This window comes from Physeter macrocephalus, chromosome 10 (genome assembly GCF_002837175.3).
Source record: "Physeter macrocephalus isolate SW-GA chromosome 10, ASM283717v5, whole genome shotgun sequence".
Lineage (NCBI taxonomy): Eukaryota > Metazoa > Chordata > Mammalia > Artiodactyla > Physeteridae > Physeter > Physeter macrocephalus.
The window spans coordinates 31,762,713-31,783,856 of record NC_041223.1 but is presented as its reverse complement, the minus strand read 5'-3'; the positions used below and the strand labels follow the sequence as shown (position 1 = coordinate 31,783,856).

At 38.8% G+C, this 21,144-nt stretch overlaps 1 protein-coding gene across 1 annotated transcript in view; it reads left to right on the top strand.

Moving 5' to 3' along the window:
- ENPP3 (ectonucleotide pyrophosphatase/phosphodiesterase 3) overlaps positions 1-21,144 on the top strand; it is an 80,685-nt gene that overhangs the window by 16,990 nt on the left and 42,551 nt on the right. The window contains exons 5-11 of the mRNA XM_024122683.2: positions 1,267-1,327; positions 5,916-6,013; positions 10,745-10,824; positions 13,168-13,287; positions 15,931-16,040; positions 17,632-17,697; positions 18,206-18,278. Coding sequence (XP_023978451.1) covers positions 1,267-1,327; positions 5,916-6,013; positions 10,745-10,824; positions 13,168-13,287; positions 15,931-16,040; positions 17,632-17,697; positions 18,206-18,278 — 608 coding nt within the window. The remainder of the gene's footprint in view (positions 1-1,266; positions 1,328-5,915; positions 6,014-10,744; positions 10,825-13,167; positions 13,288-15,930; positions 16,041-17,631; positions 17,698-18,205; positions 18,279-21,144) is intronic.

Below are 21,144 nucleotides of genomic sequence, written 5' to 3'. Positions count from 1 at the left end.
CGGGACCCCGGCAGTGGCGGGCTGCATGAGCTCCCGGGAGGGGCGGTGTGGAGAGTGACCTGTGCTCGCACACAGGTCTCTTGGTGGCGGCAGCAGCAACCCTAGTGTCCCACGCCCGTCTCTGCTGTCCGCGCCGACAGCCGCGGCTCGCGCCCGTTTCTGGAGCTCCTTTACGTGGTGCCCTTAATCCCCTCTCCTCGCGCACCAGGAAGCAAAGAGGGAAGAAAAGGTCTCTTGCCTCTTTGGCAGCTCCAGACTTCTCCCGGACTCCCTCCCGGCTAGCCGTGGCGCCCTAGCCCCTTCAGGCTGTTTTCACTCTGCCAACTCCAGACCTTTCCCTGGGATCCAACTGAAGCCCGAGGCTCAGCTCCCAGCCCCCGCCCGCCCCGGCGGGTGAGCCGACAAGCCTCTCGGGCTGGTGAGTGCTGGTCGGCACTGATCCTCTGTGCGGGAATCTCTCCGCTTTGCCCTCTGCACCCCGCTGCTGCGCTCTCCTCCGAGGCTCCGGAGCTTCCCCCTCCGCCACCCACAGTCTCCGCCCGCGAAGGGGCTTCTAGGGTGTGGGAACCTTTCCTCCTTCACGGCTCCCTCCCACTGGTGCAGGTCCCGTCCCTATTCTTTGTCTCTGTTTATTCTTTTTTCTTTTGCCTACCCAGGTACGTGGGGGGTTTCTTGCCTTTTGTGTGGTCTGAGGTCTTCTGCCAGCATTCGGTGGGTGTTCTATAGGAGAAGTTCCACGTGTAGCTGTATTTCTGATGTCGGGAATGTTTTATAAACAGAAACATACATGGAGTGAGAATTTTTTAGTTATGATCTTAAAAATTTGTTTGATTTTCCCCATTTCATGTTAATATCAATTATTCTCATTGGCTATTTCTCTTTTTTTTTCATGTTTTCTTTTCATTTTTCTTTAGATTATATACCTATATTTATTAAACTCATTTTTCCTAGCAGTTGGGAAAACACTGTCCTTGAGGGGAAAAAACATTATTTAAAAAAGAAAGAAGAAATTGTCCCTTTCCAGTTAAAGGAATTCCCTTTATTTTCTTGGTAAAGATGGGCCTCCTGGTATTCAGTTAGTGTAGATTACTAATCTGTGCAAATGGCTAGAGGCACTGACCTTGCCAACATGTGAAGTAGCATTTAACATGTTCTGGAAGAATTTCGTCATTGAAGTAACATGAATTAAGTCGTTTGGAAAGAGCATGTCCATTGAACATTGGTTTCTCTTTCCTTATCTAAAGATTTTGATCTTATGCTTTTCAGGAGAAACCTCATGGGTTGAAGAAGAGTGTGGCACAGCCCAGCAGCCTCAGTGCCCAGAAGGGTGAGAAGGACACGGGCATATTTATTCTCCTTTAACAGATGGCACGAAGGAATGTAGCTGAGAGGCAGGGTGGAATTTCCCCCGCTCTGTTTACATCTTAGAACAAAACAGTTAACAAAAGATTAGATTCCTTGTGGCTTCCAACTCATAACATACTTTCGTTTTATTGTTTAAAAAGCATTTTTACAGGGGCTTCCCTGGTGGCGCAGTGGTTGGGAGTCCGCCTGCCAATGCAGGGGACACGGGTTCATGCCCCGGTCTGGGAGGATCCCACATGCCGTGGAGCGGCTGGGCCTATGAGCCATGGCTGCTGAGCCTGGGCGTCTGGAGCCTGTGCCCTGCAACGGGAGAGGCCACAGCAGTGAGAGGCCCGCGTGGCGTAAAAAAAAAAAAAAAAAAAGCATTTTTACATTGTTATTATATTCATATTTTACAACAATGACTTAAAAAATGGTTGAAATATTTGTACTAACATCCCAAGGTCCTACGATCAGGATTAGAATTTAGATCTAAATGACTCCAGCCAGGACTCTTTTCTATCTATTATCAGCCTGGCACCTCAGATTTATTCTCACTGAGGGAAGGGGAAGAGGATTGTCCATGGATGGCCTCACAGGGAAGGATGGACCTTGAAGAATGGATGAGGAGAACACTGTCAGATGGGCACGGGTGATGGACATGTGAGGCCCTCCTCACCCCACCCTTGGCACGCATTTCCTTCACCCGTTTATGAGGGTTGCTCCCCAGACTTTGCCCAACCCTGGAAACGTGCCCCTCGTCACCTCCCAGTCAAGGTGGATTTCCCCTTTTCCTCTAGTTGTCCCTTCTGCCCTTTACCTGCTGCACTCTTCTGGCCCAAGCAGTGGGAGGATGACAGTGAGATAAAAGAAGGAGAAAGGAATATCTGACTATAGAAAGAATTGATGGAGACATTTGTAGATAACGTTATTTCGTTAAAAAAAAATGTGTGTGTATAATGTGTCTGTTTGTATATCATGTTACTTTGGTTTACAACAGTCCTCAGATCCAGCTGCCCTCTTCAGAAGCTTCTAGGTAGAAGAGTAAAGAATTTAGAATAAAAAAAAAAAAGAATCGAGTTTTAGTCCTGGTTTTGCCTGTGGGACTTTGCACTGGTAACTTCCCTAAGCTTCATCTGTAAATTCAGAATAATAGTAAAAATAATAACAACAAAAATAATGTGCCAAGCTCAGAAGATTTCATATGAGAATTGAATCAACATCCTGATCGCATAGAAGTATGGCCCTGGTTGGTTTGTTTTTTACCACGCTTAACATTTTTTTTTTAAGTAGAGGACTCTTTTGAGCAGTTGTAGACATACACACATACAGATGCATTTATATTTCTTTTACCCCCAAACCTGAAATCATGTGAACAATGTGTCAGACTTTATTAAAATCTTTGGAAAGACCATTTGTTCAGTGTTTTCCCTTGGTGAGTGACCAGCACCAAATTTGAAGCTGGGAACCCTGGAATTCACACCGCCAATTATGCAATACTAGACCACTGGGAAGCATTTCTGGCTGGCTCAGCTGGTGATTCGATTTTACCCTGCAGCATCAAGATTGAGAGACCTTATCGTTTTATCCTAGTTAGTGCAGATGCTGTTCTTACAGAAGTTTTTTTTTAAAAAAAACCCCTACCCTGTTTTTAAGCTGCATGGTTATTTTGATGGCATATTTATAAATATAAATTTTAAAATCAGCATTATGCTAATGACTTTATGAAAAAATAAGTATTTTCCAATGCAAATTGCAATATGTCACTTTCATTTCTTGATGAATTTTTTACACATTGTAGTTAAAACAGTCAAAATTTTCCATTCTTATTTTTTGAGGTGTAGTTCATATACACTGAAGTGTTCACACTTATGTGTACAGTATAATGAGATTTGGAAATTCAGAAATCTGTGTAACCCATAGATGCAGAATATTTCCATCTCCACAGAAAGAGGTCACGTTCAGATTTTTAACACCATAGATTCTTGTTTTAGAACTTCATATAAATGGAATCATACCATATATCCTCTTGAGTCTATTTTTGTGTTCTTTTGTTTTTTGTTTAACCCAATGTTTTTGAGACTCCTAAATGTTATTACATGCATCATTTATCTCACATGAGCTTTTGCAACGTGTGTTCTCCGTGAGTAAAACATCGGTCCCATTCTTTTTTCATATTATTTCTATTTGTACTTTAGGGGTCAGTTCACAGGTCAACCCCGTGGAGAGCCTGCTCTCACCTTACAAAGATCGAATCTGACGTCCTCCTATGTACTTGAATAGCATCCTGTACCCAAATCTACTCATTAACCACTTCTGTTTGCTTCTCAATTTCATCCCCTAGATAAGGGCTGCAATTCCTTCATGCCTTTATTCTGTGTCTGACACAATGTCCGGCTCAAATATTTGTTAAATGAGTTACCCTACAATAAATACATTCTGGGAAACCAAATACACATCCTCCAGACTCCTCACAGTTTCTTTTACAATGTGCAAATAGATGGCTATGCTAATATTTTTTTCTAGCTCTACTCAAACACATTGAAAAGAACTGAAATTATTTTTCTTACTTTTAGCTGGTATCAGCATTCAGAAGTTTCTTTACAATACTACTGGGCCTTTGTTGGAATTTTTAAAGACAAATTCTAACCAAATTTCTTGAAAACTTATATTCTTTTTCAAAAATTTAGATGTGAAACCGCTTGAGCACTGAGTTGAAAATTCCTTTTGGCATTCTTATTTGCATACACTATGTTTGTTTTTGGTTTTTTTTTGGTCACGCCATGTGGCATGCAGGTTCTTAGTTACCCAACCAGGGATCGAACCGTGTCTCCTGCAGTGGAAGCAAAAAGTCTTAACTGCTGTACCGCCGGGGAAGTCCCATGTGTGCACTACGTTTTGAATTTAAGACAAACTTACTCTGTTAATAGTTGTTATTCATAATAGCCCTAAACTGGAAAGTATCCAAATGTCCATCAGCAGAATGAATAAGTTGTGGTTTATTCATTCACTGGAGTTATAGACAGCCATGAGAATGAATGATCTACAACTAAGTACAAAAATAGACACAGCTAATCTATGCTGTTAGAAGTCAAGACACTGATCGTCTGTGGTGAGTATTTTGCAGAGGTTGGTGACTAGAAATGGGAACGAGGGAAGGATTCTAAGTAATATTCTGTTTCTTGATCTGGGTGATGGCTACACAGTGGAGTTCAGTTAGGAAAAATTTATGAAACTATACATCTCTGGTGTGTGTGTGTATAAAATACAAATAAAATTTTAGAAGTGAAAAAAAATATTGAATGGAAAAAAGACAGTCTCTGACTGTAACCCAAAAGTCACCTTTCATCATTTTAACTTAAATACTCGACTAAAATAAGATTGTAATGCTTTGGAGGTTAATATTAATATCCTGAGATATTGGAATAAGAGTAAAAAAATGTAGAACTTTAATAAAACATCTTGTAAGTTTCAGAGTTCCTAAAGTCCATATCATAATAACAATAGTTGTATCCAAAAGGTGGTAGAATAACTGTAACTTTTATAATTTTTGAGTGTGAGCATTGAATTTAGTAATCATTGCTTTTGGATCCTTAGCCAAAGCTGGGATTTTGAAATGTCTCTAATATAAAATCTCATTTCTGGTGATGTTTTGTTAGTGCTCTGCTTGCACGCTGCTGACTCCTACTGTAAAACTACAAATAATTAGCTCCATGTATACCCGCCCCTGTAAAATACTACATATATTTGAGGTGAGGCAATGATACAAATGTGCCATGTTGTAATGATTCCAAAGTGCTGGGTGCGTGGGTTGGGACTGAGTTTTGAGAGGTTGAATAAATGCTCAGTTAAATAGCTCGCAAAGAATGAAGCAGAGAATTAAACTCGTCTTTCTGAGGCCAATCCCTTCCTTTCTCTCCACAGTGCACTGCCTGGTCATTGTAAACACTCAGGGCTAGAGAAATTTCATATATGATATACCTGGGTGTCACAGATAGCCAGTGCCAAGGAACAAACGGAAATAAAGTTAGCTAACATTATTTAAACTCTAGAACTCAAAGGGTGGTAGATCTCCAAGTTGAAAGACCCAGATAATTTATGTAACACCTTTTAAAAAATACTGTACATTTTTACTATGGATTAATAACGTACTGGACATACTGATTGTAAAGGGAAATAATTTTTAAAAAGAGAAAGGAAAACTTGACTTAGGGGCTTCCCTGGTGGTGCAGTGGTTGAGAGTCCGCCTGCCGATGCAGGGAACACGAGTTCGTGCCCCGGTCTGGGAAGATCCCACATGCCGCGGAGCGGCTGGGCCCGTGAGCCATGGCCGCTGAGCCTGTGCGTCCAGAGCCTGTGCTCGGCAACGGGAGAGGCCACAGCAGTGAGAGGCCCGCGTACCACAAAAAAACAAAACAAACAAACAAAAAAAACAAAAAAAAAACTTGACTTAGAACTATTTCTGACTGTACTTTCTTAGTATTTTTAATTTAGAGAATTATAAGTAGTACAGAAAAGTGTCTTTTTAAAAAAATCAAAATAATGGACAATTTCTTGTTTTCCATTTTCAGATTTGACCTGCCACCAGTTATTTTGTTTTCCATGGATGGATTTAGAGCTGAATATTTACAGACATGGGGTACTCTAATACCTAATATCAATAAACTGAGTAAGTCTCCTATAATCAGGGACATGCAGATGATAGACACCTAGTTAGTTAATGTCTAGATTAACTAACCCTTTTCTTTCTGACCTTTAACGTTAGCGGTTTGTCTTAGTTCTGGGTCCTCTCAAGAGTTTGATGCGTTTACTACACGATCTCTATTTTCATACTTCTTAGCTCCTCCTTCCTTCTTTTGCAGCGTGTTTATCTTTTTGTTTGTTTATTTTGATTTGTTTTGTATTTGAATATAACTTCTGCTCTGTGAAAATCTGTTCATGGATACTCTCTCAAAATTGGCATTTGTCAGACCTGGGTTCTGGGTCTCAGCAAGGTGGATATGACCAGTAAGGATGGGAACCTGAAGGAGCCTGAGCAGACCGGACAGAATCACCACTTACTAGCTCTGAGACCTTCGGCAAGTTTACTTCCACGGTTGGTGCCCTAGTCTCTTCATCTGTAAAATGGTCACTTACCACCTCATAGAAATACTGTGAGACTATGTACATAGTGTATGTTGGATGATTTTCAGTTATTACTATAATTATTATTTTTATTGTCATCTTTATCATGATATACTTCTGAGTTAGGGTACTTGGACTTCACACAGTTTTATAAAGTCGAAAATAAAGAAGAATGGAGAACTCGAGGACACAAAGTTACGAAGTATCAGAGGGTTGGCTCCAGGGCATGTAGTCTTCACTGCCCTTCAATTCCTCTCTTACTTCCCCCTTCTACCAGGCCCTCTTTTACCTCCATGGCCCTGAAAATTTCTGACAATTTTCCTGTTTTTATTTTTCTCCAAATTATTAAAAAATAGCTTTTGACTTTGAGTAAGGTGATCACCTTTTCTGGGCCTCAGTTTCCTCATTTGTAAAATGAGAGGATTAGACCTAATGATTTCTACTACTAATCCCAGCACTAAAATTCCTTGACTGTAGAAAGATAAATTACTTCCCCCCTACAGCATAAGGGACTTTGTCTCTTCAGGTTCTCCTACACTCTCTGAGGCAGATCTTTAGCAAAGAGATTTAGGTGTTGGGTCTCTGACAGAACTGGCTCCAAATTCAGGATTTGTCACTTACTGCTGAGTTACTTTAGCCTGAAAAGTCATGAACAACTCTCAGTTTCTATTTCCTTATCTGCATTTCCCTTGGTAGTCTGGATATCAAATCCTGTGTCCAAAAGGGAATTTATCTAGCCAGGCTGAACTGGACCCCTTTAGAAGTGGAATTATTTTATTTGCTCATCCCCTTGAGAGTTGGAAAGGACACCAGTGAAATATTGGGCCATTAAGAGCCTTCCTTTCTAAGGTTTAAAATATTTTTTAAGTCATTTATGCAACATCTCGTTCCTTTAATGTGTGAAGCCATAACTAATTAGGTCTACCAAGGCAAAATGGGCTCTTCATTTCTAGGAGGTCCAATTAAGAGTAGATGTGTTAAAAGATTTAGGATTAGGACCTTCCGAGAATGGTAGGGTTGAGGTGAGTTATGTGACAGCAGGCTTCACTTTAAGGAAGTCTAGAACCTCATCTCTAGTGTCTTATCAAGCTGCCTGGAAACTGAGCATGGACTAATACCACAGTGCAGTGAGTTATATCAGTGACTACTAAGGGGTCATGGACTCTAGTGAGAACATGAGGTTGTTGTCTTGTCCTAACGTGGGTGGGAGCAGACAAAGAAGGGCCAGGATCAACAAACTGTCAGGTGAGATAGAAGTGATTTAGCTTGAACTAGAAGTCAGATTTCTTGGAAAGTTAGATGTGAAACTGGGGATAGGACAAGACTAGTAGTAACTATCCTTGCATCCCAGGGATAAATCTCACTTGAAAGTGGTGTGTGATCCTTTTAATGTGCTGTGGAATTTGTCTTGCTAGTATTTTGTTGAGAATTTTTACATCTAAATTCATGAAGGTATTGGCCTGGAATTTTCTTTTATTGTAGTATCCTTCTCTGGCTTTGGTGTCAGGGTAATGCTGATCTCATGAAACGAGTTTGGGCGTGTTCTCGCCTCTTCAAATTTTTGGCCGAGTTTGAGAAGAATTGACATTAATTCTTCTTTAAATGTTAGGTAAAATTAACCTGAGAAGCCATCTTGTCTTGGGCTTTTCTTTGTTTGGAGGTTTTTGATTACTTGTTTTTGGTCTGTTCAGATTTTCTATTTCTTCATAATTCAGACTTGGAAATTTGTATGTTTCTAGGAATTTATCCATTTCTTCTAAGTTATGCAGTTCATGGGGTGTAATTGTTCATAGCAGTCTCTTATAATCCTTTCTATTTGTGTGGTATTGGTTTCTGATTTTATTGATTTGAGTCTTTTTTTTCCTTGATCTAGCTAAAGGTTTGTCAATTTTGTTTATCTTTTCAAAAAACCAACTTTAATTTTGCTGATTTTTAGAACTGTGTTTCTATTCTCTATTTCACTTATTTCTGCTATAATCTTTGTTGTTTTCTTCTTTTTTACTAACTTTGGATTTTGTTTGTTCTTTTTCTAGTTCCTTAAGGTGTAAATTTAGGTTGTTTATTTGAAATTTCTTCCTTTTTAATGTAAGTGTTTATTGCTATGAACTTCTTTCCTAGTACTGCTTTTGCTGCATCTGTACATTCTTCAGCTATTTCACCTACTCATCCATTCAGTCTTCCACTTCTTCTTACAGTTTATAGTTACTATGGATATATATTTATTCCATTCATATTTTCAGAATTTTTTTCAGTTGGTACTTTCTTTTTAAAAATATGTTTTTTAAGGAGTGAAACATGCAAATGATAAACTTTTACAAGTGACATTAAAGGGTATACAGTAAAAAAACAAAAAAACCAACCAACCAACAGACTCTCTTTCCTGATCTTCCTCATTTTTCTCTGTAGAAGCAACTATTCTTATTGGTTTATTGTGTGTCCTTCCAGAATTATTCTGTTCAGTCATAATTTAGATTATTAAGATCTGGAAAAAACAATGGTAGAAGATCTTGCTTTTGATCAGTTATTCTATAATAGCTCTGGTTCAAAGGCAGGTGATTGAAAATGGTAGCTTGAATCTGTAGATAGTCAACAGATGTGTCCTGTTTAAAACTACGAAGGTGTCATGTTTTTACATCACTGGTAGCTTTGTTTTTTATTTTATACTCTGTGCCTTTAGGCATTTAAGAATTTGAACTTGTTACCCATGTTTCAGGGAAATAAAAACAGAAACTGACCTTATATCTCTCTCTATTGTATGATTGTTTTCCCCACTTAAATTCTTATATCAGTGGATGAGATCTCATTTTATTTTCTATCACATGACTTCTTAACAATATTAAATGTGTCTTTCCCTGATTGAAGACATGATTTATTTATTGGGGGTATTGACTGAGAAAGAAAAAAGTTGATTATACATTATGTCCTAGAGCAGGCCTCAAACTCGAGTACATCAGAACCACTTGGGGTGCTTGCTAGAAATGCAGATTTTTTGAGCTCCTTTTCCTCCACCTTTCAACCTCCCCCATACCCACCAGAGTTCTATTTAGTAGACTTGGTATTGGATCCAAGAATCTTCTGAAGGAGGAAATTCCTGTATCATATTGGAAACACTGTTCTCGAGGCTGGGAAGGAGACCAGTTCCAAGCCTATTTGAGAAAACCTTCATTATTTCCAGTTGCAATGTTTGTTGCTTTCTGGACAACAATCCTTTGCACTTTTTGTTTTAACCTAAATAGAATCTCTAATAGTGAAGCTCTCTTTTAGAATTAGAGTTGGTAGGATTTTGGTATGGAAAACTTCTCATACTTCACTGCTGCAGAGGAAATATCAGTGTGCCTTAGTGGTTCTGACCTCCTTGAGTAGAGTTATTGCACAGATGAAAACAACAGAATAACTGAAAGCAAATTTGATGCCGTGCTTTGGGGAAAACAGATCGCAGGAAACTTCACTGATCAGATGGAATCTGTACTGACTGAAAATAATAAGTGGGAAAGTTAGTTCATCTTGTTAGTTCAACATTGCTTTGTGGCATGGGCTTATGCATTTACACAAGTTAAATTCCTTTTCAGTTATCTAGATAGTTGTGTTCACTTTTGTTATATTGGATACTTTATGTATAAGAACTAGCGGAGAAGCGGATGTTATATAGAAATTCTTGTTGTAATGACCTGGGTCAGAAAGAGGGGAGCAGCCAAAGCAAACAAAGCTGGCACTGTGTAAAGCAGGGTACGTTTAGCTCAGGGGTCAGCAAGCTGTGGCCTACGGGCCAAATCCAGACCACTCTGCCTGTTTTTGTAAGGCCTGTTAATACTAAGAATTGTTTTCATTCTTAAATGGTTGGGAAAAAAAGAATATTTTGTGCCATGCAAAAAAAAATATGTGAAATTCAAATTTCAATGTCTACAAATAAAGTTTTATTAGAACACAGCTATGCTCATTAGTTTGCATGTTGTCTATAGATGCTTAGAGGCCTTAATAGCAGAGTTGAGCTGTTGCAACAGAGACCATATGGGTTTGCAAAGCCTAACATATTGATTTTCTGGTTCTTTATAGAAAAATTTTCCTCACCCTTGATTTAGCTCACTCCTCTCCTGAAAACTGTCATTCCTTGGAATGGAGAAATTTTAAGCATCAGAATTTCGACCTCTTTCCATCTAATTCACCCCTTAGTTAGTTTTCTATTTCCCTGTGAAACTTTCATGTTCAGATTTTTAGTTATTCAAACAACTTCGGAGGAAGAAACAACGTCTTAATTTCTCACTATCCTTTGCTGCAGAAACATGCGGAATTCATTCAAAATACCTGAGACCTGCCTATCCGACCAAAACCTTCCCAAATCATTACACCATTGTCACGGTAAGTGCTTAACCCAGTGGCAAGACTGACAGGCCCCTGAAGGGGAACTGACCACACCAGACATGCTTAGGCGGAACGGGCCAAGCCACAGGTCACACATTTCACGAGCATGTGTGGTGGCCGTCACAGCTAATTCAGGCTGGGAAGGAGTGTCTCAGTATGAGGTCAATCCAGGGCTGTGAGATGTTAACTATGAATGAGTGTCCCAGCATTAGGTTCATTTACCTCTGTGACAGGCCAGGATAGCCTCTTGGATGTGAGAAATACCCTCTATTCTGATCTTTTGATTAACCTCCATTTATCTGATGGTCTGCTGGGAATGGTAGGCTATGTATGAGGACAGCCACTCTGATGTGGGAAATTTCTTTCTTTCTTAGTCTTTTAAAATTATATTTAATTTGATAAGGTCTCTTGTTTCATGATTGAATTCAAACAAGCTATATCTCTTTATAAATTTATTTATTTTAAAATATTTATTTATTTATTTTTGTCTGCGTTGGGTCTGCGTTGTTACGCATGGGCTTTCTCTAGTTGCAGCGAGCAGGGACCACTCTTCGTTGCAGTGTGCAGCCTTCTCATTGTTGTGGAGCACAGGCTCTAGGTGCACAGGCTTCAGTAGTTGTGGTGCACAGGCTCAGCAGTTGCAGCTCGTGGGCTCTAGAGTGCAGGCTCAGTAGTTGTGGAGCACGGGCTTAGTTGCTCTGCTGCATATGGGATCTTCCGGGACCAGGGCTCGAACCCGTGTCCCCAGCATTGGCAGGTGAATTCTTAACCACTGCGCCACCAGGGAAGTCCCAAACTGGCTATATCTCTTCAGATAAAGCAAATAAAGCAAATGAATTCTCCTCAATGTATGAGAAGACGTACATGAAATGATCAAAATGAACTCAAAGGAAGATTAACTTATTTAATATTTATAGATTTAGAACACATCTTAAGGCATCCTCTGCCTCAGGCTTTATTGCCAAAGGATATTATGTCTTTACGACATTGCATTTAGTCTTTTATTAGTATGGAACAGTAATTACAACTTATTTAAATTTTAGCCCTTAAGTAATTATATGTATGTATATATGTATATATGTGTGTTTGCGTGTGTGTGTGTGCATGTATAAATGCAGATTCCATTTTGCAGATTCACCTAAACATTTGAGTTACCCAGCTCACATGTTTCCAGGTGAGGTCTAACAAGGCAATACTCTGCCTTCTTGTTTTTAGCTCTCATTCTATAAACAAATGTTGTTTTCACAGTCTACTGTCTATTTAGTGACATGTTTTTCACATGTTTGTGCTTTTTTATTGGAGATTTTGGTGTTTACAATGGCCCTCAATGTGGTGCTCAAGTACTTTCTAGTGTTCCTAAGAGCAAGAAGTCTGTGATGTGCCTTATGGAGAAGATATGTGTGTTAGATAAGCTTTGTTCAGTCATGAGTTATACTGAACTAAAAATATATATTAAATAAGGGATCTTCAACAGAAACACACATAAAACAAGATTACATATGGATCAGTAGACAAAAATATTGTAACCAAAGGCTCACAGGAACCTAACCCTTTATTTTCTCTAGGAGCAGTGGTTCGATATTCACTAATTCAGTGTTTGCAGCAACTTTATAGAGCATAACTATTGCAAATAGCAAGAATTGACTATATGTACACATACGTAAGTCTACATACATAATATATAATACTTACATGTATATATAAATAAGGGATTATACATAAGTGCTATTAATTTCCTACATATGCATATGTATCCATATTCATATATATAGTAATGTTCCAAAATAATGACCCTAAAAATCTCTCTGAATGTAGTTACAACTGCATAGGGTATCATGGGCATTCAATAAAAATATGTGAATTGAAGGAATGACTGGATTGATGGATGGATGGAAGGGAGGAAGTACAGAGACTTGGCAGGCTTCCTTTTAAAGTGCTGGTCACACACTTTAACCCGTTTGCCAGGCTATCTGATACTTAAAAGCATCCATGTAGTAAATTTCTTTCTATTACTGCCAATAAAACCAATGGCTAATCATTATTATAATATAGAATCTATAATTAGCAAACAGTTATTAATAACATGAGTTATATTAAAACCATCAGCCCAAATCACCTGCCTAATGTCATTCATTTGCAGCTATAGACCACGGTGGAACTAGTATATATATAATACTAGTATGTATATTTGGTATTAGGGTTCAGATCCAGGGGTTTTATATTGAAAGGTATATGGCATCTTTTCAAATATGAGTTATAGGTCTATGCTGTTTCAATTTAAATGTATGTTTTATTAATTTATTATTTTATCTTAAATCTTTTAAAAAATTATCATTTTAGGGGTTATATCCAGAATCACATGGCATCATTGACAATAATATGTATGATGTATACCTCAACAAGAAGTTTTCACTTTCTTCAAAGGAGAAAAATAATCCAGTTTGGTGGCATGGACAACCAGTATGTAGCATTCTTCATGTAGCTCCAAAGTAACCTTCATTTCCCAGCATGACAGTGGATCTTTTAAAATTATATTTAATTTGATAAAGTCTCTTGTTTCATGATTGAATTCAAACAAGCTATATCTCTTTATAAATTTATTTATTTTTAAATATTTATTTATTTATTTTTGTCTGCGTTGGGTCTGCGTTGTTACGCATGGGCTTTCTCTAGTTGCAGCGAGCAGGGACCACTCTTCGTTGCAGTGTGCAGCCTTCTAGCTCGTGGGCTCTAGAGTGCAGGCTCAGTAGTTGTGGAGCACGGGCTTAGTTGCTCTGCTGCATATGGGATCTTCCGGGACCAGGGCTCGAACCCGTGTCCCCAGCATTGGCAGGTGAATTCTTAACCACTGCGCCACCAGGGAAGTCCCAAACTGGCTATATCTCTTCAGATAAAGCAAGTAAAGCAAATGAATTCTCCTCAATGTATGAGAAGACGTACATGAAATGATCAAAATGAACTCAAAGGAAGATTAACTTATTTAATATTTATAGATTTAGAACACATCTTAAGGCATCCTCTGCCTCAGGCTTTATTGCCAAAGGATATTATGTCTTTACGACATTGCATTTAGTCTTTTATTAGTATGGAACAGTAATTACAACTTATTTAAATTTTAGCCCTTAAGTAATTATATGTATGTATATATGTATATATGTGTGTTTGCGTGTGTGTGTGTGCATGTATAAATGCAGATTCCATTTTGCAGATTCACCTAAACATTTGAGTTACCCAGCTCACATGTTTCCAGGTGAGGTCTAACAAGGCAATACTCTGCCTTCTTGTTTTTAGCTCTCATTCTATAAACAAATGTTGTTTTCACAGTCTACTGTCTATTTAGTGACATGTTTTTCACATGTTTGTGCTTTTTTATTGGAGATTTTGGTGTTTACAATGGCCCTCAATGTGGTGCTCAAGTACTTTCTAGTGTTCCTAAGAGCAAGAAGTCTGTGATGTGCCTTATGGAGAAGATATGTGTGTTAGATAAGCTTTGTTCAGTCATGAGTTATACTGAACTAAAAATATATATTAAATAAGGGATCTTCAACAGAAACACACATAAAACAAGATTACATATGGATCAGTAGACAAAAATATTGTAACCAAAGGCTCACAGGAACCTAACCCTTTATTTTCTCTAGGAGCAGTGGTTCGATATTCACTAATTCAGTGTTTGCAGCAACTTTATAGAGCATAACTATTGCAAATAGCAAGAATTGACTATATGTACACATACGTAAGTCTACATACATAATATATAATACTTACATGTATATATAAATAAGGGATTATACATAAGTGCTATTAATTTCCTACATATGCATATGTATCCATATTCATATATATAGTAATGTTCCAAAATAATGACCCTAAAAATCTCTCTGAATGTAGTTACAACTGCATAGGGTATCATGGGCATTCAATAAAAATATGTGAATTGAAGGAATGACTGGATTGATGGATGGATGGAAGGGAGGAAGTACAGAGACTTGGCAGGCTTCCTTTTAAAGTGCTGGTCACACACTTTAACCCGTTTGCCAGGCTATCTGATACTTAAAAGCATCCATGTAGTAAATTTCTTTCTATTACTGCCAATAAAACCAATGGCTAATCATTATTATAATATAGAATCTATAATTAGCAAACAGTTATTAATAACATGAGTTATATTAAAACCATCAGCCCAAATCACCTGCCTAATGTCATTCATTTGCAGCTATAGACCACGGTGGAACTAGTATATATATAATACTAGTATGTATATTTGGTATTAGGGTTCAGATCCAGGGGTTTTATATTGAAAGGTATATGGCATCTTTTCAAATATGAGTTATAGGTCTATGCTGTTTCAATTTAAATGTATGTTTTATTAATTTATTATTTTATCTTAAATCTTTTAAAAAATTATCATTTTAGGGGTTATATCCAGAATCACATGGCATCATTGACAATAATATGTATGATGTATACCTCAACAAGAAGTTTTCACTTTCTTCAAAGGAGAAAAATAATCCAGTTTGGTGGCATGGACAACCAGTATGTAGCATTCTTCATGTAGCTCCAAAGTAACCTTCATTTCCCAGCATGACAGTGGATCTCTCTTCTCTCTCCACTTTGAGTTTTACATTATCTTTTTAATTTCTAAGGGCTAGGGGTGGGATGGTGTTTCACCACTATTTATAATTATAATTTGAATCTTTTTAACGTGTATAGTTGTTCACCTAAATTGTCTTCAGTTGAAACTTGGATGTTGTATTATAAACGTATCAACCTGGAAGTTACTCAGAAAGATTATCTGTTAACGTTTTTACTCATTCTGTTTTATAAATCTTTAAAAGGGAAAGAAGAACTGTACAATTTTACCAATTTGAAAAATGATCTTTCTTATTGTCCTATGTTTTTTGATTTTGGAAGTGGATGCCTGGATAATTACTTTTTTAAACTGCGACAAAGACAAATTTTAAATAATTTAAATACATTTTAAGAGTTGAATAAATTTTGCAACTGTTAATACTGTTCAGTTTCTCATAAATGGCACCATTTCTACTCAAACTGATTAATCTCTTGACCTCCACTTATTTGAAATTTTCTCTTCTTATATAGATCTGGCTGACAGCAATGTATCAGGGTTTAAAAGCTGGTACCTACTTTTGGCCAGGATCAGATGTGGCTATAAATGGCACCTTTCCTTCCATATATAGGATTTACAACAGGTACTAAGCACCTGCAGAAATGATCTCGTCTAGGCAGGGATGATTAGAATTTTTTTTTTTTTTTTTGGCTGCATTGGGTCTTTGTTGCTGTGTGCGGGCTTTCTCTAGTTGCAGTGAGGGGGGGCTACTCTTCGTTGTGGTGGGCGGGCTTCTCACTGCGGTGGCTTCTCTTGTTGGGGCACACAGACTCTAGGCACACGGGCTTCGGTAGTTGTGGCGCGCGGGCTTCAGTAGTTGTGGCACACGGGCTTAGTTGCTCCGCGGCATGCGGGATCGTCCCGGACCAGGGCTCAAACCCGTGTCGCCTGCATTGGCAGGCGGATTCTTAAGCACTGTGCCACCAGGGAAGCCCTAGAATTTTTTTTTTTGGTCTTAATATTGATGGTAATTTTATTTTTCCCGTTGTTTGAGCCAAAAAATCTTGAAGTCAACATTGATTCCTCTCTCTTACATCCCTCATTCCATCTGTCAGCAAACCCTTGTGCCTCTAATTCAAAATATTATATGCAGTCTGAGAGCTTTTTATTACCCCCAGCATTAACACTCTGGTCCAGCTGTCATCCTCTTTTGCCTGCACTACTGCAGCTGCCTTTTTACACGTCTCCCTGTTTCTATTTCTGTTCCCTATAATCTATTCTCAGTTTATCAGCCAGAATAATTACTTAAAAGAACAAGTCCAATTATGACACTCTTTTGCACCAGAAACTTCAACGGCTTGCAGTTTAGCAAAGAGTAAAGCCTACAAGGCCCTTGTAGTATGAGCCCTGCTGTGCCCCTGCCTCTCAGACTCCTCTCCAGCTACGTTCCTGGGTTCTGTCACTCTGCTCAAGCCATATTGACCTTTTCGGTGACCCCAACATACCAGGCTTGCTTCTGCTCTAGGGCCTTTGCACACGCTGTTCCTCTGCCTGAGACAATCTCACTCCATGTATCTGTACAGCCCACTCCCTCACCTCCTTCTGACTGTAGCTCAAAAATTACCTTCTCAGTATTGACTTAGCCTCATCACACTAAGATTTCAAATTCAAATCCTCCCACTCCAGTTTCTCACTGCCCCTTATTCTGGCTCTAGTCTTGCTTTTGTTTTCCCATAGCATTTTTCACCTTTTAATACACGATGTAATTTATTTATGTGTTAGGCCTATTTATTGTTTGTCTTCCTTGACTAGACTGTAACCTCTAGGAAGGACGTCGTCTTTGGTTTACTCACTGATAAATTCTGTTTAAAATAAACAAATCATGTCTGACAAAAGATAGTGCACGTAAATGCATAAATGAATGAAGTAAATAAAAATCAACAAATTGAACTAATGGATAGTAATTAATAGCTTTCTATTTTAATCGGGGGAACAGTGAAGGAAGGATGGATGAGAAGGAAAGAAACAATATACATTGAATTTATAGTGAGTCGAGTGTATCTCCATATAGGTATTGAAAACGGGAATCCCTTTGAGGAGTACTGAATCCCTTTCAGTACTTTTATAATATATGGACACAAAATATCTGAAAATATCAACCTGCCTTCCTGAGCAGGCATATAATGAAGTTATTTTGATTAATTTTTAAAAATTATTTTTACTTTTCATTTCAGAAGTGTCACATATGAAGAGAGGATCTTTACATTGTTAAAGTGGCTGGACCTGCCCAAAGCTGAACGGTAATATCTAGTGTCAGGGAAGTGCTGGCATAGCGTGATGTTTGTGGGCATAAAATGAAAGTATTTCTTAGTTTAAATTACCATTTTGGAAAAAAACTTGGCGTTTCCTTTTTACGGGCATTTTTCAAGAATTATTCTTAAAACCACACATTTAAAGAAAGAACTCGTGTGGCAGAGAAAAGAGTCAGCAGAAAGTCATAAAGTAGGAAATACAGAGGGCTGAGGCTCATCAAGAGAGGTCTTAACAGCAAGAACAAGACAGATTTTCAGCACTGAGTCAGACAAGTGCTTACATCCTGGAAGGTCTCATTTACTTCCTGCTAGACCACTATCCCTGCCAAAGCCAAGCAGAACCATTGAACCACTGGGCCTGGTTGTAGAGAAGGAAAGACCAGAGAAAAAGAGGAGGAAACTGCCACAAAGTTCCAGACCTACAAATCTCCCACACCCAACCTGTACCTTTATTCCAAATGGGTAACGTCTTTCTCTGTTTCAATTTCACCCATAGACCCGATTTTTATACCATATACGTGGAACAACCTGATTCTGCAGGACATAATCACGGACCAGTCAGTGCCGCAGTAAGTTTTTCTTTTTAAACAAAGCTAAAATCATCTAGCCTTCACCCACAGCATGAAACGTTATTCTTTAATTTCCACTGAATACAAGTGTATTTGATATATATGAAGACATAAAAAAGTTAAAAGTCTAAATGATTATCTGCTTTATTAACCACAAAATAGTTAAAAGTGTAAAAAGAATATCTGCCTTATTAAGCACATCTTGATTAATTTGATAACACTTACTGAATACTTAGATGCAGCATTGTTATTTCACATCACGAGAACATCAAGGCTAGATCCCGTGTGTCAACTTAACATGTTAATGTAGCCCATTTCGAGCCATGTCACCTGAAAGTCCGTCGTGGAATATATGGCTGTCTATTCAAGCACAGTTCCAATCAGAAGTTCCTTATAATTGGACAATATATTATTGCATCAGGCAGAGTTATTCACCTTCTAGGCCCCCATTATAATTGAGGTAGACTCTTCAATACTTGTTTCTTCATTATCTAAACCATTTTGTGTTTACTACAGAAATATAGTTCTTAAATATGATGTTTTAAAAAAGCAGATTCTCTTCTAAAACCCAGTCAAGGCTGCATTGTCTTGGACATGATATAAAGTTGCAAAGGTCCCCATGACTATGGCGTTTCCTTACCCCACGGAAACTCATTTAACAGTTTTCCTCAGTTGCAATGCAAGCATATTCATTCTGGCAGCATGACTTAGGTGTTTTTCAGAAATGCCCTTCTTCTTCCTTCTCATTAAATCAAAATGATTTCTAATATAAGCCCTGCTCAAGTCTGACCACTCTGAACCCATTAGTCCTCTTTTATATTCCTACACCACCCTTGAGTGTCTCACAGAATCTAACACTTAATCAGGTTATTCTAAGGGTGAATGGCTTAGTAACTAAAACATATTTACCATTTCTTCTTTTCCATTTTAATTGTTATCCCTGCCTTATGTGATTTGAGAGGGGATACTCTAATCTGCATTTGTCTGACCCCTACATCTGACTTTAGGTGCCATATCTTTTTCTTCTATCCAATGCTCTAGTTTAGTACCCAAATAAGTTTTAAGTGTAATTTGGAAAAGTGCTGCAAAGGGAACGAGCAGGATGCCCTGAGAGGTCTTTAGGGGCTAACCCCTTTTCCTCTATCCAATGCTCTAGTTTAGTACCCAAATAAGTTTTAAGTGTAATTTGGAAAAGTGCTGCAAAGGGAACGAGCAGGATGCCCTGAGAGGTCTTTAGGGGCTAACCTAGTCTGGGTTGGGGATGGTTAGAAAGTTCTCTGAATAACAAAAGAGATAAAAAGTTCACAAATGGCCTGACTAAGGGAGGAGCTGAGCACATTAGAGGAACAAATGGACAGACAAATGGACAGGTAGCTAGACAAATAGACAATATGATAATGGTAAAAATAAGAATAGCAGCTAACTCTTATTGTGTGCTGCTCTGTGCCAGGTACTGTTTGAACTGCTATATGAGGATTATCTCTCACTAATGTCAGGAGCACTGTGGACCAGGGGAGAGGGCTAAGAGGAAGCTTACAGAAGGAGGCAAGCGCCAAACCATGCGAGTTCTTCTAGGCCATAAGACATGCAATGGGAAGCACTGAGGCATTTTAATCAGGGAAGGACATGATCAGATCTATGTGAATTTAAATATCACTTTTATCATGTAAGAGGAATGGGCTAGAGAGAGCAAGGGAAAGTGGGGAGACATGAGTTAGCTTTTACAACATTTCAGGAAAGAGATAATAGTGACTTGGACTGTGGTAGTGGCAACTGTCATGGATGGAAGAAGGTATATTTAAGATTCATTTAAGAGATGGACCTGATATGACTTGGTATGAGATAGGTGATGGGGTGGGGGAATCAATGGTGATTTTCAGGTTTCTAGCATAAGCAGGCAGGTTCCTCCAATAAGACCACTGAAGGGCATCTTCTTGGAGGTGAAGATCATGTTGTGACTGCAGTGCCTGTGACATCCAAACGGAGATGTCCAGAAGGCAACTGAATATGGATTTAAAGCTCAAAGGAGATGGAGATCAGGTAGTTTGGCAGCATACAGATGGTGCATGGAAGCGGAGATGTCCTAAGGAAAGAAAGAGTGAAGAGTGAAACTAGAAGGATTAAGACAAAGCCTCATTTAAAACTTAAGAAGAGGCCAAACAGACACAGAAACTGGAAGGCTTTATGGCTTTGTTATTGCTCTTGTTATGAGGCTGGCATCTACTCACTTCACGTTCAGTGCAACGTGCCATCTATGGAGTGTGTACTTTGTGAACAGCTCTGTGCTTAGGAAGCAGGTGATGAGTTTGGTTGCACAGTCCCTTCCCTGCAGGAGCTCCCACACTCCTGGGGAGACAGACACAGGCACAGATGATTTCTAAACTGTGGAGAGTCCAAAGGTAGCGGGATGCCAGGGTGCAGGGGAGGACAGAGGAGGAAGGGCTCTGAGTGCAGCTGGAAGGCGTGTCGGTGGACTATGTGAAAGGGAACATAGTTATGCTGTGATGACAGGTGGAAACCATGACTCTCGCTGGCAAACCGGAGTGCGTGGTCACCCTGACAAGGAGGGTCAGGAAAGTGTCATGGAGTTGATGATAGATTTAGCAGTATATAGAGATGATTTGAGTTAAACTCCTGCCCTGTCCCTTAGTAACTGTGGGATCACCAGCATGTCACTTAATTGCTTTAAACCTCAAGTTTCCTGGTCTCTATAACTGGAAATTCCAGTAGCAACTTCCATGGATGTTTGCTGAGAGTTTTCATGAGATAATGCACTAACACTTTTTTTTTTTTTTTTTTTTTTTTTTTTTGCGGTACGCGGGCCTCTCACTGTTGTGGCCTCTCCCGTTGCGGAGCACAGGCTCCG